Consider the following 14,823-nt stretch of genomic DNA (forward strand, 5'->3'; position numbering starts at 1 on the left):
GGCATTGAATTTAGCAGTGGTTTATTGGATGACACCTAATTCACAGGCAATGAAAGCAAAAATAGACAAATGGGATTAAAGCAAATTAAGTTCTACACAGAAAATGGAGCAATCAACAGAATGAAAAGGCAACTTACAGAATAAGAGAAAATATACCTGATCAGGAGTTAATAACTCCTAAAACTCAACAGTCAAAAAATAAATTAAAAAATGGACAAAGGACTAATAGACATTTCTCGAAGATATACAAATGATCAACATGTATATGAAGTGTTCAACATCACTAATCCTAGGGAAATGCAAATCAAAACCACAATATCATCTGGTATCTGTTAGGATGACCACTAGTGAGAATCTGAGAAACTGAAACCCTTGTACACTGATGGTGGGAATGCAAAATGATGCAGCTGCTATGGAAAACAATATGAGGGCTCTCCAAAAAATTAAAAATAGAAGTACCATATGACCTAACGATCCCATTTCTGGTTATACATCCAAAAGAATTGAAAACAAATGACACCTAATTCACAGGCAATGAAAGTAAAAATGGACAAATGGGGTTATATCTCTTAAGGAAATATTTGCACATCCGTGTTCATTTCACCATGATTCACCATAGCCTAGATGTGGAAATAATCTGAATGTTCAGCATCCAATAAATGGCTGAAGAAAATGTGATATATACATATAATGAAATATTATTTAGTTTTTAAAGGAAGGAAACCCTGTCATATGCTACAACCTGGATGAATCTTGAAGACATTATGCTAAGTAAAATAAGCTAGTTACAAAAAGATAAATAATGCATGGTTCCCACTTATGTGAAGTTCTAAAGTAATCCAACTCAAAAACAGAAGGTAGAATGGTGTTTGCCAGAGACCGAGGGGAGAGAGGGTAAAAGGGAGTTGTTCAGTGGGGACAGAGTTTCAGCTTTGCAAGATGAAAAAGTTCTAGAGATCTGTTGCATAACAATGTGCCTAGAGTTAACACCACTGTAATGTACACATAAAAATGGTTAAGCTGATAAATTTTGTTACCTGTTTTTTTACTACAACAAAAAATAAAAGGACAAAGAAGGCATAAGTTTAGACTATGATGCACCCACTGTGTTCAAAACAAATGGCAGTAATAAATACAACATAAATATGTAAGGTCCAAATGACACAGCCAGGATCAAAGCAAGCTAAGCATTCATTTGGAATAGAAACAGAGCATTGAGCATGTTGCAGCTGGAGGCCTACTGGGCTTCATGTCCTGAAGGAGGTGGTGTTTCCCAGAGTTCCACTCTGGCCAGGTCAATGGGAGCAAAAGCCCTCTGTGGAGGACAGGGAACTAGAGCCAGGCTCCTGCTCATACCAACGGCTAGGGTAGTTTTCTTGCTCCAACTGTAAAAGGCTGAAATAAAAAGTGCTACTACTACTTTAAGCAAGAAGTGATGATAGACATGGTCTAGTTTCTCTCATTGTGAGCCACACCCTAGCCCCAAGGTTACCCTAGGATAGGTGCCTTGAAATGACTCTTAAAAATCTTATTTTAAACTAGGGCCACTGAAGGCTGGACAGCAGCAACCAAAAAATTGCTAGAAAATGAGGGCAGACCTCAGAGGGAGAAGATGATGGTGAGAGGAAGAGGGAGAAAAATGTGCCTACAGAGCAAAATTCCAAACACAGGAAGAAATAATTCTAAATTCTAATGTAATCTCAATGTAATTCTAGGAATGACAGCCAACAAAATCAAGATTAAAACATGAATTCATTACAAAAGAAACTGACTTTATAGAAACGGGTGACAGAGTATTACAAGAACATTCGAAGAGATAGGAGTTAATGGCTTTCTCTAAAAAATCCAGACAGTTAAACCAGGAAGAAATCAATCAGCATCAGGTAGACACTAAGTGGAAACCATTAGACATCCAAAGGTGAAACACACAGTTACCGAAATCCCAAAATAGATGGCATCAGCTCTAGAGTAGATGAATTTTAAAGTTTCTAATGCAAGGTATTTAAGCATAATCCACATGAGAGACTGGAAGTCATGACAGAGAAATGTACACGGGTTAAGAGTTAAAATTTTCCAGAATTGGAGAAATATTATTCTTTGGATTGAAAGTGCATTTTGAACTTCTACCAAGATAAATTAAGAAAGATTTGCAACTAGACATTCCAGTGAGCCTGCAGACCATGAACTACTGAGAAAAACAATCCTTTAAATTTCCCATATAAATTACCTACAAAGGAAAGACAATTAAACTGACAGCAAACTTCTCACTGTCAGCAGTAGATGTCATTAGTCAATGGTATGTAATTTCAAAGTTCTGGGGAAAATACAGGTCTACTTAGAATTATATAATTATCTGAACCATAATCCAACAACAAGTGAAAGGAGACATTTTCATGGATTCCAGGACCAAATGAATTCACCATCTACAAATTTTCACATACAAAACTAGTAAAGATTTCATTCAGAAGAAAAAGTAAGCTCAAAGGGACCAAATCTGATACACATACACATGCACACACACACATACAAAAGAATCCTATATGTATAGAAATTATTTTAAAGGTTAGTAAATTTAACTATTGGCTACAGAATAATAAATACTTGTGTGCAAGATTTTACTTCAAAGTGTGATCAGTGAAACTGGTGAGAAGGTTGGTGGTTTGTACTAGGCAAGAAAACATCCTAAGGTCTTTCAGCTGTTTGGAAGGAAGACAGAAAACACTAAATATATTTAGCAAACTATATACTTATGTATGTACCTTAAAGAAAATAATGTCAAGTCACTAAAGGAACAAAATTATAACCTATGTTTACAAAGTGGCAAGAGAATAAAAATAGAAAAGAAAAAGTTTCAATAATGAAAGAAAATTAAAAAAAGAAAATGGAAGAAAAAAAAAAACCACAATGGTAAAAACAAATCCAGATGCATCAGCAATCTCATTAAATACAATGATCGGGATCAAATTTGCCTTTTAAAACACAGATTTTCCAAATGGATCTTAAAACTTTAACTCTACACTACCCAACAATCGCTCTGTCTTTACCAATCTCTCTTGCCTTCTGGTGGGCGTGTATTGGTGGGGAGGGTGTCAGAGGTAATAAGTGAATTAATTTCTAGCTTAAATATGAATACAAACCAGGTAAATGACACGAGATAAGTGATGCCACCTGTGAATTTGCCTTGGATTTTAAGTTAGCTTCTTTAGGACCTCTTGGGTTAACCACATACCACCCATCCCCCTGCCCCCGCCATATATTCTAGTCATAGTCCTTAGTGGTGTGTGTGGATTACTCTGCCCAAATAACTTCAAGATTTGATATACCCTGAAAGCACCTCAAGAAGCCTATGTTAGCGGCATGGTTCCTGGCTGCACTGGTGCTCTCCTGCTAGGTAGGCCCCACAGACAAGTAGGGGTAGAGGTGTGATGAAGCCTTGATACACAATTCTCTTTTGGGTCTGCCTGCCCCCAAATTGGCCTTTACTCCTGTAACAAAATCTTCAGGTCTATGCACACTGTTTAACATTAAATACCAGGATTTACTCTTACTAGTCTTATCCAGAAAGGGTAATTCTGAAAGCAGGTACCCTGACGATCTGTGTCAGTGATGTCATACTTATAATAACAGAAATTGCTTCCCAGCAACCTCACAACACCATAAGCATGGAAAAGCATAGTGAATCTTGGTATGAGGCAAGTTTGATTTAAGCGAAAAGGAAACCTGAAAATCTAGGTTATCTAAAGTAACTCAACAGGTGATTATTGGCTTTACTGAGATGTTAGTGCCACTAAACAAAAGCAACTACAGTAAAATTTTCTAGTCAAGAATTTCTTAAGATCTCCTCCAGGGCTCAAGCCCCCACAGCGCCTGGACCCTAGTTCTGAGCAAGAAGGATCAAAAGAATGCAAATCTGAAAATATTGCAAAGTATGAATTTCACTTATACTGAATCCCCAGGCTCCCCTCCCAGGAACTTTGGCATTGAATCCAACAAGGTGAACCTCCCACCCCCACCACCTACACACACATGTCTCCACACATACACACACTGCTATGCAACTTCCTTCTGCCTATAATGTTGTCATCAGGTTGTGTTTTTCTTCTTCCCAAATGAACTCTGGCCCAAATAGCTGAACACCGTTTTCGTGGAATTACAACCTGAATTATGACCTTTTAAATAAATATAAAAATGAATAATGATCTTCTAAATGTAAACAAAAATGTAATACACTCTACCTTTAGCTGTCTATCTGAAGACTGGTAAAATCTTTACACTAGGCGAATATAGTGTACCAGGTTCACTCAATTATATAAGGAAAAGTTTTAATAAAAGCTATTCATTAACTAAAAATTCAACATCCATTTATGATAAAAACTCTCAACAAAATGGGTATAGAGGCCAAGTACCTCAACATAATAAAGGCCATATACGACAAACCCACAGCCAACATCATACTTAACAGTGAGAAGCTGAAGGCTTTTCCTTTAAGATAGGGAACAAGACAAGGATGCCCACTCTCCCCACTTTTATTCAACATATTTCTGGAGGTCCTAGCCATGGCAATCAGACAACACAAAAAAATAAAAGGCATCCAGATTGGTAAAGAAGAAGTTAAACTCTCACTGTCTGCAGATGACATGATATTGTACATGAAAAACCCTAAAAAATCCACTCCAAAACTACTAGATCTAATATCTGAATTCAGCAAAGTTGCAGGATACAAAATTAATACACAGAAATCTGTTGCACTTCTATACGCTAATGATGAACTAGCAGAAAAGAGGAATCAAGAAACAATTCCACTCACAATTGCATCAAAAAGAATAAAATACCTAGGCATGAACCTAACCAAGGAAGGGAAAGACATATATACTATGAAAATAACAACACACTCATGAGAGAAATTAAAGAAGATACCAATAAATGGAAACACATCCCATGCTCATGGATAGGAAGAATTAATATTGTCAAAATGGCCATCTTGCCTAAAGCAATCTACAGATTCAATGCAATCCCTATCAAAATACCAACAGCATTCTTCAACGAAATGGCTCAAAAATTCATATGGAACCACAAAAGACCCCAAATAGTCAAAGCAATCCTGAGAAGGAAGAATAAAGCTGGGGGGAATTACACTCCCTGACTTCAAGCTCTACTACAAAGCCACAGTAATCAAGACAATTTGGTACTGGCACAAGAAAAGACCCATAGACCAATGGAATAGACTAGAGAGCCCAGATATAAACCCAAGCATATAAGGTCAATTAATAAACAATAAAGGAGCCATGGACATACAATGGGGAAATGACAGCCTCTTCAACAACTGGTGTTGGCAAAACTGGACACCTCCATGCAAGAGAATGAAACTGAATCATTGCCTATCCCCATACACAAAAGTAAACTCAAAATGGATCAAAAACCTGAATGTAAGTCATGAAACCATACAACTCTTAGAAGACAACATAGGCAAAAATCTCCTAAATATAAACATGAGCAACTTTTTCCTGAACACATCTCCTTGGGCAAGGGAAACAAAAGCAAAAATGAACACATGGGACTACATCAAACTAAAAAGCTTCTGTACAGCAAAGGACACCATCAACAGAACAAAAAAGCATCCTACAGTATGGGAGAATATATTTGTAAATGACATATCCAACATGGGGTTAACATTCAAAATATATAAAGAACTCGCACCCCTCAACAACCAAAAAGCAAATAACCTGATTAAAAACTGGGCAGAGGATATGAACAGACAATTCTCCAAAGAAGAATGGCCAACAGGCACATGAAAAGATTCTCCACATCACTAATTATCAGGGAAATGAAAATAAAAACCACAATGAGATACCACCTCACACCAGTTAGGATGGCCAGCATTGAAAAGACTAAGAACAACAAATGCTGGCAAGGAGGCGGAGAAAGGGGAACCCTCCTACACTGCTGGTGGAAATGTAAACTAGTTCAACCATTGTGGAAAGCAATATGGAGGTTCCTCAAAAAATTAAAAATAGAAATACTATTTGACCCAGGAATTCTACTCCTATGAATTTATCCAAAGAATATAATTTCTCAGATTCAAAAAGACATATGCACCCCTATGTTTATTGCAGCACTATTTATAATAGCCAAGATATGGAAGTAACCTAAGTTTCCATCAGTGGATGAATGAATAAAGAAGATGTGGTACATATACACAATACTATTCAGCCACAAGAAAGAAACAAATCCTACCATTTGCAGCAACATGGATGGAGCTGGAGGATATTATGCTCAGTGAAATAAGCCAGGCAGAGAGAGACAAGTACCAAATGATTTCCCTCATTTGTGGAGCATAACAACAAAGCAAAACTGAAGGAACAAAACAGCAACAGACTCCCAGACTCCAAGAAGGGACTAATGGTTACCAAAGGAGAGGGGTATGGGAGTGTGGGTGGGGAGGGAGGGAGAAGGGGATTGAGGGGTATCATGATTGGCACACATGGTGTGGGGGGGATCATGGGGAAGACAGTGTAGCACAGAGAAGGCAAACAGTGACCCTTTGGCATCTTACTATACTGATGGGCAGTGACTGCAATGGGGTATGGAGGGGACGTGATAATACAGGTGAATGTATTAATCACATTGTTTTTCATGTGAAACCTTCATAAGAGTATATATCAATGATACCTTAATAAAAAAACAAAAAAAAGCTATTCATTAACTAATTTAGAATCTAGTTGGCATAAGGGAACTTCCTGAACAACTTTGTGTTATTTATTGAGATCACAGAAAGTAAGGGTGGAAATCTCTAACTATGATTTGCAGGGATATTTTTTTATGAACTACAGTATCCTTATGGGAGAACAAAAATTTTATATATACATATATGTGTGTAAATACACACACAAACACCTATATATATGCACACACAGCTATGCATACATGCATACATACCAAGATTCAGGGCAGTTGCATTCTCTCAATTCATAAATTATTATCTTGAGATTGACACAAGTATCAGAAGATATTAACTACTTTAAAATATGTCAGTGCTTATAATGTGGCCACTGATGCTACCTAATTGTATCAGTTTTAGATATAAAAGAGGTCTTAGACAACATGGTGTCCAACACCCTAATTTTAAAGATCCAGAAATTAATCCAAAGAGGGGCAGTGACTCACCCAAAGGGAAATAGTAGCTGAAATACAAAGGGAACCCAAATATCCCAGCCCAGAGCTCAGTCCATAAATTCCCATCACCTTTTAGTGACACTTATCCCAGGAATCTGACATATTAAGTACTACACAGAGTTACTAAATACAAACAAAAACACAACCTATTCTGAAATTTTTTTCTCCACAGTAAGACAGAGGAGTCCCAAGTTGAAGAATTCAGCTTCCTGAAACATTATCTAGCTTGAAAGGAAGGTAACAGGAGAAAGGAACAATGTCTTAACGCTTGAAATGAAATAGAAAGATAAAATTCAAAAGATAGATTATCCACTAGAAGCAGAAGACAGACAAAGAGAATTCATATTGCACGGAGAGGAACTGGTCCTTTATCAACAGGGCATGATCGTTAACATTCTAAATTATAAAATCTTCAGAATACCAAGTCAGAAAGTAAAAAATGACCTCAACTTCTAATTTTCTTCCCTAGAATAGCAGTTACTCCATTACCTCTCAATACCAGTTTACACGTGTGTGCACACACACACACACACACATGACAAGGTACTTACTGAGCTGTAGAGATAGCCTTCGCCGTTCATGGCCACGTAGAGGCTGGCTTTCACCCCTTGGATGGCCACCACACGCAGGCCCACGGGAATTAGATTGAAGAGGGCTGGAGGGGAAAAATGAAGGTGGAGAAGAAAGAATCAGTGACCTTTTGAATAAGTTATCTTGCTTCTTATAATGCCTCTTGAGAATTAAAACCTATGAATTGAAATGAGTAGGGAAAGAGAGAAAAAGAAAAAGAGTTGGGGAGAATGAGGAGGTCTAAGAGTGAGGAGAACTGGCTTCTTGTCTCTGAACCACCACTATTTTACCTGTGTGACTTTAGGTAAATCACATACATATGCACTCATCTGTAGTGAAGGGGTTATATTAGGAGGTCTCTATGGGCCCCACGTAGATCTTAGAGAGTCCACGATCTCTGTTCCACAAAATGAACATACATTCAAAGAGTGTAATATAGATGATTTTTTCCTAACAAATAATTTGAACCAAAAATTCTCAATGAAAAGAAACATATTAGTAGTCATAAATAATAATAAAATATGATCTTTATAACATATGCCAGAGCTTCTTGTTTTGATTCTTTGCCCTGTGGTCTTCAGCACCGGATTGAACAAGATGATGAACACAAAACCACTGACTCCCTCTCAGCTGCACTGGGGGCAGGAGAACATTTCTCTTAATAGTTCAATTTTTTACCTGTAAATCTAGATAGATAAGTAGATGGATTGATGATAGATAGACAGCTTGAGCTCTAATGGACATATTTTATATCTCAGAATATATATATACATACATACATATATGCCCAAAGCCATTAAAACCATTAAAAATTAACTTGGAAAATTTAATTCAATATCATAAGATGCAATGGAGACATGCTGCATGGATTGTTCATCGCTGAAAATATGCAGCCATCTATATGTCTACTTGGAGAAAGTATTCATACACTAAAAAAAATAAGGAGATATTTTTATTCTAACAATGTATTTCTATGAATTATATATCTCTAGCACTATTACTGTTGGGATTACAAAAGGAGCATAAGCATAAAACATTGCCTCTACCCTGAAAGAATTTATATTGCATAAGGGAGGGAAGCAATCATCTAGTTAACTCTGTGGATGGCACCACAGATATGAACTAAATTATTTCATGACTGCATGTGTAAGAAAGTGTCTCTTTAGTTCATTTTAACAGCTTGATTTAGAAGTTCTTATCCATCTTTTCTACTGATAAAATTTCCATCAGTTCTGGTTATCTTCTCAGTTTTGAATATGATATATACAAAAATTAAGCCAAGGGCTACAGTTAATCAGGAATGCTTCTGTTTTTCTGGACTCTCTCAACCTGGGATAGTAAGCTAAACAACCACACACACACACACATACACACACACACACACACACACAGTATTTGGCTTTCATTGATAGCTATAGAAGATCAAGACTTAGACCACAAATGTAGCATAACAGGATCTTTGACACTGGACCAGGACCTCTCTGAACCTGTCTCCTCATTTTTCATGAAAGTTGAGACTACATCTTAGTAGATACCTAAGTATTAGGAGCTGGCTCAATTTGAATCTGCACTAGTTTTTGTTCTTCCTATGTTCTTACCATTGTCCTTGTGCTACCAAAATAACTTAAGAAGTACAAGACCTTAAAGTCTAGTTAGGAAAAGAAAACGAAGACATATGGAATAATCTGATACAGCGTATAATTTATTTCTATAATTAAATGTAATATATGCATTCTATATATATTCTCTATGTTACAGAAGTTCAGGAAAATCGAAGATCTGTGTGGCCTGAAGTATTCAGGAAATGTGTCGCACAGAAGACAGGACCTGAGCTGACACTTAAAGAAAGGGCAGAAGTTGAGTAGTCCAAAACCAGAAGAACACTGTCATGGGACAGGAAGTCAGGTGGTTCTGCAGGGTGATGTGTGAATATCGGGAGGGGCTGGCAGAATGGAGGATTTGATTCATGCTGGGGAGAAATGAGAATGAAATAGGGACAAATGACTGAGAGTCTGTCACTCTAATCTTAGAGATCTAGACTTTACCAAGTGGACAAGACAAAGTGTGAGGTGTAAAGATTCAAGCAGCAGCAAAGATTACAAAGAAGTCTGAGAGATTTGCAGACAACATAGTTTCTAAACTCACCATTAAGAAGCTACATGGCTTTGAGCCATTCATTTAACCTTTCTGCTTTAGTTTTCCCATCTGTAAAATGGGTGTAATAATCCTTCCTGCCCAGAGTTGAAGAACCAAATGCATTGTCATATTCTTGAAAGTGTTTCACAAACAGAGATGTCTTCTCTCTATATGAGGCATTTGTCATTAATACATGACTCCTCTGCTTGCCAAAAAGAGTCTGATGTAAAAACTGACAGGTTGCCCCACATATCCATTAAATCTGCATTCAGATGATTGCTTAATACTTTAAAAACTAATACTTCATTTTTGTGTAATACTTAATTTTCAAAGTGCTAATAAATTCATCTCTGCATTTGATCTTCAACCACAAACACTATGAATAATTTAGGACAGACTGATTTTTCTATTATTTAGAAGGGCAATCAGACATAGAGAGGTACTGAGTGAAACTGCATCTGAACAAAGGTTTTCTGGCTTTCTAATGTGGGCATCTCACCAAAATATCATATTTCTTCCTTCTTCACTTTTAATTTTAATTTCTAATATCCATTTCCACCTCCTCATAAAGTAATACATGATTTAGCTACATTTCCCTACATTTTCTGCAGTTTACTTGGCTATGGACTCTGTACTGGCCAATAAGATGTAGGCAAAGGGTCTCTGTATGAATGAAGACTCCTTCCTTAAAGACAGCTCATAGACACACCCTTTGCCTTTTTGCTGTTTGGACTCGGGTGGGGGTGTGGTGGCTGAATCATCTCGGATCAGAAAACAAGAGTTGCCCCTGAGGGAGTGGTGGCAGGCGAGCTGGAAGGCATCAGGTCCCCAGGGACTTTGTGGAGCAGTGGCACCAGTCCAGCATTCAATTACCTAGATCTGGCTCCGATCTGAGAAAAATAAGCGCTTGTTATTTTAGTGTGTGCAACACAGAGTCAACCCTATTTCTAACTGATAGAGATTGCTAACGAATGCAAAGTTAACATGTAAGGTACAAACTAAATATAAGGTGCTTATACACTGTAACCAAATGCAACTACGGAAAATACCAAGTTCAATGACAATTCTTGTAAGAAAGAATAGTGAAATCCCAAACTGCACACAATGTTTTTCTAAAGAGTTCACAGGACAAAGGCTAAGAACATGGGTTCACTTAACTGAGATAGAAGTAGAAAAAACAACTATAAAGCTTTTTTCCTATCTGAAAGTGAGAAAACTACTAAAGCTAGGCACACAAACAAGATACTTGTGTGAAAGTTTTATATGAACCAGAAGGTGATAATGGCTTTTAGATGGTATGCTTTGCAAACTTTAGCAAGACTACAAAAAAAAAAAAAAAAAAAAGAAATCAGTAAACTATTCAGAATGAGACTTTTAGTGGTAAAAGCTAAAAATGATTCTGAAAGGGTCTGCATCTGTGTCCTAAAATCTTGAAAAGTGGCAAATGACTTACCCCCATCTATTATTTATTTTCCTGGTAGCACCCTACCTCTAGTTCACAGGACCCATTTGCCACTCAGGGAGAATTCCTCTTGTGTCTCCAGTCCTCCACACTAATCTCAAAGACACCATCCTAATTCACAGTAACTGTGCCATACCATTCTTCAAGTGCCTTGCATCTATCTACTCATGCCCTTGTCCTGCTTACAACCTCTAATGAATACTCACCGACTACAAGGTGGACCCAAAGTCTTTACTCTGCCCCTCAATGCCCTTTACAACCTGGCCCAAACCACATTTCCAGTTTACCACTTATCACTCAGTCCATTTACCATAAGCAGTTTCACAGAGATTTCTGTTATTTCATAAGTTCCCCTTGACCTTTAACTAGGCTGTATTTTTTATTCTTTTGTCCTCTCTTTTTAGAAAGTCTATCATCCCTATTTAACTGCACCATAAGTCTCACCTAAACCCTTCAAAGACGGTTGTTTCCTTTTCCATATTTATTTCATGGACCTATCTCTGTAATGGCATTTGGAACATGGTACCACAGTTATTTGTTTACACATCTATCTCCATCCCTAATGTGCAAGACTCTTGAGGGTATAGTTCTCTGCAATGTCAACACCAATTATATGTACATATCTTATATTCAATAAATGATATTGATTATAAGTGTCATGAAAAGATACATTATTTCCAAGATATTCAGTTTTCTTATTGGAATAATACTTTTTTAAGATTAAAAAATAACTTAAAATCTTAAAATATTTCAGCCTGATATTAAGGTTATGTATGCCAATAGCATACGTTCCTGCTATATGGCAGTATTCACTCTAATGTATTTATTTACTGCTTCTGGTAATTTGATCTCCCTCCTCCAACCTTTTAACTCCACGTTTTTGCTTACTGCATTCCTTCTGCTTAGAATGTCACTCTCCTCATATTTTCACATTGACACTCCTGCCATGTGTAAATGACACACTAAACACCAAGGGCTTTCTCTCACTTCTCATTTGCTCTAGCCCTAGATCTAAACCATATACCACAGTTTATAATGTTGCTCCTTAAAAAATGTTTTCTTTCCTAATCACACACAACTGTATTGTAAACTCCCTAAAAGAAGGAGCACATCTAAACCACACTTGTATAATATGGAAAAAAGGAGGGAGTAAGAGAAGCAGAGAGAGACAGAGAAATTGAGAGAGAGAATAAGCAGGGTAGTATATATTCTATTTATATTCAGGATCCCAGCAAACATTTGCTGAATAAAGGCTGCAATTATAAGCCCAATAGAGTTCAACCATCTAATCTGACATTGGAGCATCTTCTCACTCTTGGCCTTTCCAAAAGGAGTATCTCATTGTAAACCTTTATCTAAACCCAACTCCTACATTTTGAAAAATGAAACAATGGAGTCTGTGTTCTTAGGATCAATAACAAACTCAATCACTGAACCACATGGGAAAAGGGTATGGAAAAAAGTAATGAAGGGGAAGGATAGTTTCTTCAACAAATGGTATTAGGAAAATCCACATCACATCCAAAGAATGAAGTCAGACCTTTATTTTATATCATAAACAAAAATCAACTAAAAATGGGTTAAAGATCTAAACATAAAACGTGAAACTATAAAACTCCTGGAAGAAAACACAGGGGAAAAGTTTTTTGAAATTGGTAGCGGTGTGATTTCTTGGATGGGACACCAGGTGCATAGGCAACAAAAGAAAAACTGGACAAGTGGGACTATATCAAACTGAAAAGTTTCTGCACAGCAAAGGAAACAAAAGAATGAAAAGGCAACCTACAGAGTGGGAAAAAAAATCTGTAAACCATATATCTGATAAAGAGTTAATATCCTAAATATATAAATAACTCCTACAACTCAATAGCAAAAACAAATAACTCAATTAAGAAAAATTGGCAAAAGATTTGCATAGCCATTTCTCCAAAAATGATATAAAAATGACCAATGGGTGCACGAAAAATGTTCAATACCACTAGTCATCAGGGAAATGTAAATCAAAACCACTATGAGGTGATACCTCATATCTCTGAGAGAATGACCACTATTAAATACCAAAAAAAAACAGAACAGAAAATAACAAGTGTTGACAAGATGTGAAGAAATTTGAAACTTTGTGCACAACTGGTTGGAATGTAAAGTTTGAAACTTTGTGCACAACTGGTGGGAATGTAAAGTGGTACAACCACTAAAGAAAAAAATATGGATATTCTTCAGAAAATTAAATATAGAACTTCCATAAGACCTAGCAGTCCCTCTCTAGGGTTCTAGCCAAAAGAACTGAAATCAGGATCTTGAGAAAATATCTGCCCTCCCAAGTTCATTGCAGCATTATTCACAATAGTCAAGATATAGAAACAACTTAAATGTCCAATGAGCAGATAAAGAAAATGTGATAAATATGAATACTATTCAGCATTTAAAAAGAAGGAAATCCTGTCAAATGTGACAAGATGGATGAGCCTGAAGTACACTGTGCTAAGTGAAATAAGCCAGTCCTAGAAGGATAAATACTGCATTATTCCACTTATATGAAGTATCCAAAATAATCAAACATACAAAAGCAGAGAGTAGAATGTTAATAGCCAGGAGCTAGAGGGAAGGGGAAATCTTAGTTATTCAAAGGGTATGAAGCTTCAGTTATGCAAGATGATTAAGTTCTAGAGATGCGCTGTACAACACAGTACCTACAGTTAATAATAACATATTGTGCACTTAAAGAACTTGTTAAAATGGATCCCATATTAAGTGTTCTTATCAAGAAAAAAAGAGAAAGGGACACAAGGAGAGATTTGGAATTGATGAGTATGTTTATTACCTTGACTGTGGTGATGGTTTCATTCATGCATAATCCAAACTCATCAAATTGTATACATTAAATATGTACAGTATTTTTTGTATGTCAATTATACTTCATAAAGTTGTTTTTGTAGTTAATGAAGGAAAATAGTTAAAAAGACATTAGTGAATGAATTGAATTGATACATTCCAAATCTCCACTTTCCCTGTATCTATGGACTATGCCATATAAACTTGCAATGCCCTGGAAGGATATTCTGCCCTATCCCTTGATACTGGGCTCAGCTATTTGACTAGTTGTGGCCAACACTTACTAAATGCAAGCAGTCTAAAAAAAAGCTCATGTATTCCTGTTGTTCATCTCCCCTCTGTCACAGCACTGAGAAAAACATGCAAAGAGTAACCCACTGATCCCAAGAAGAAGGTAAGACATCTAGAGCATATCCAGCCAAGGCAATTCTAGATTGACTGATATCTGACCCCCAGATATATATCCCAGACAAGATTAGTAGAGCTGCCTAGCTGACCACCCCAGACACATGAGACATAAACACTTGCCACTGTATGCAGCTGAGGCTACATGGCTTTTGGATGCATAGCATTATTGTAGCATATAAATGAGTAGCAAAAGTTATTTACTAGGGGGAACAAGTGGTGGACTTGAAATGCCCTGAAATCTC

At 36.8% G+C, this 14,823-nt stretch overlaps 1 protein-coding gene across 3 annotated transcripts in view; it reads right to left on the minus strand.

Moving 5' to 3' along the window:
- FGF12 (fibroblast growth factor 12) overlaps positions 1-14,823 on the minus strand; it is a 529,654-nt gene that overhangs the window by 175,432 nt on the left and 339,399 nt on the right. For all 3 annotated transcript variants that reach the window (XM_036875265.2, XM_036875264.2, XM_036875266.2), the window contains one exon: positions 7,725-7,828. In XM_036875265.2, coding sequence (XP_036731160.1) covers positions 7,725-7,828 — 104 coding nt within the window. The remainder of the gene's footprint in view (positions 1-7,724; positions 7,829-14,823) is intronic.

The sequence above is a fragment of the Manis pentadactyla genome, chromosome 1, assembly GCF_030020395.1.
Source record: "Manis pentadactyla isolate mManPen7 chromosome 1, mManPen7.hap1, whole genome shotgun sequence".
In the NCBI taxonomy this organism is placed as follows: Eukaryota; Metazoa; Chordata; class Mammalia; order Pholidota; family Manidae; genus Manis; species Manis pentadactyla.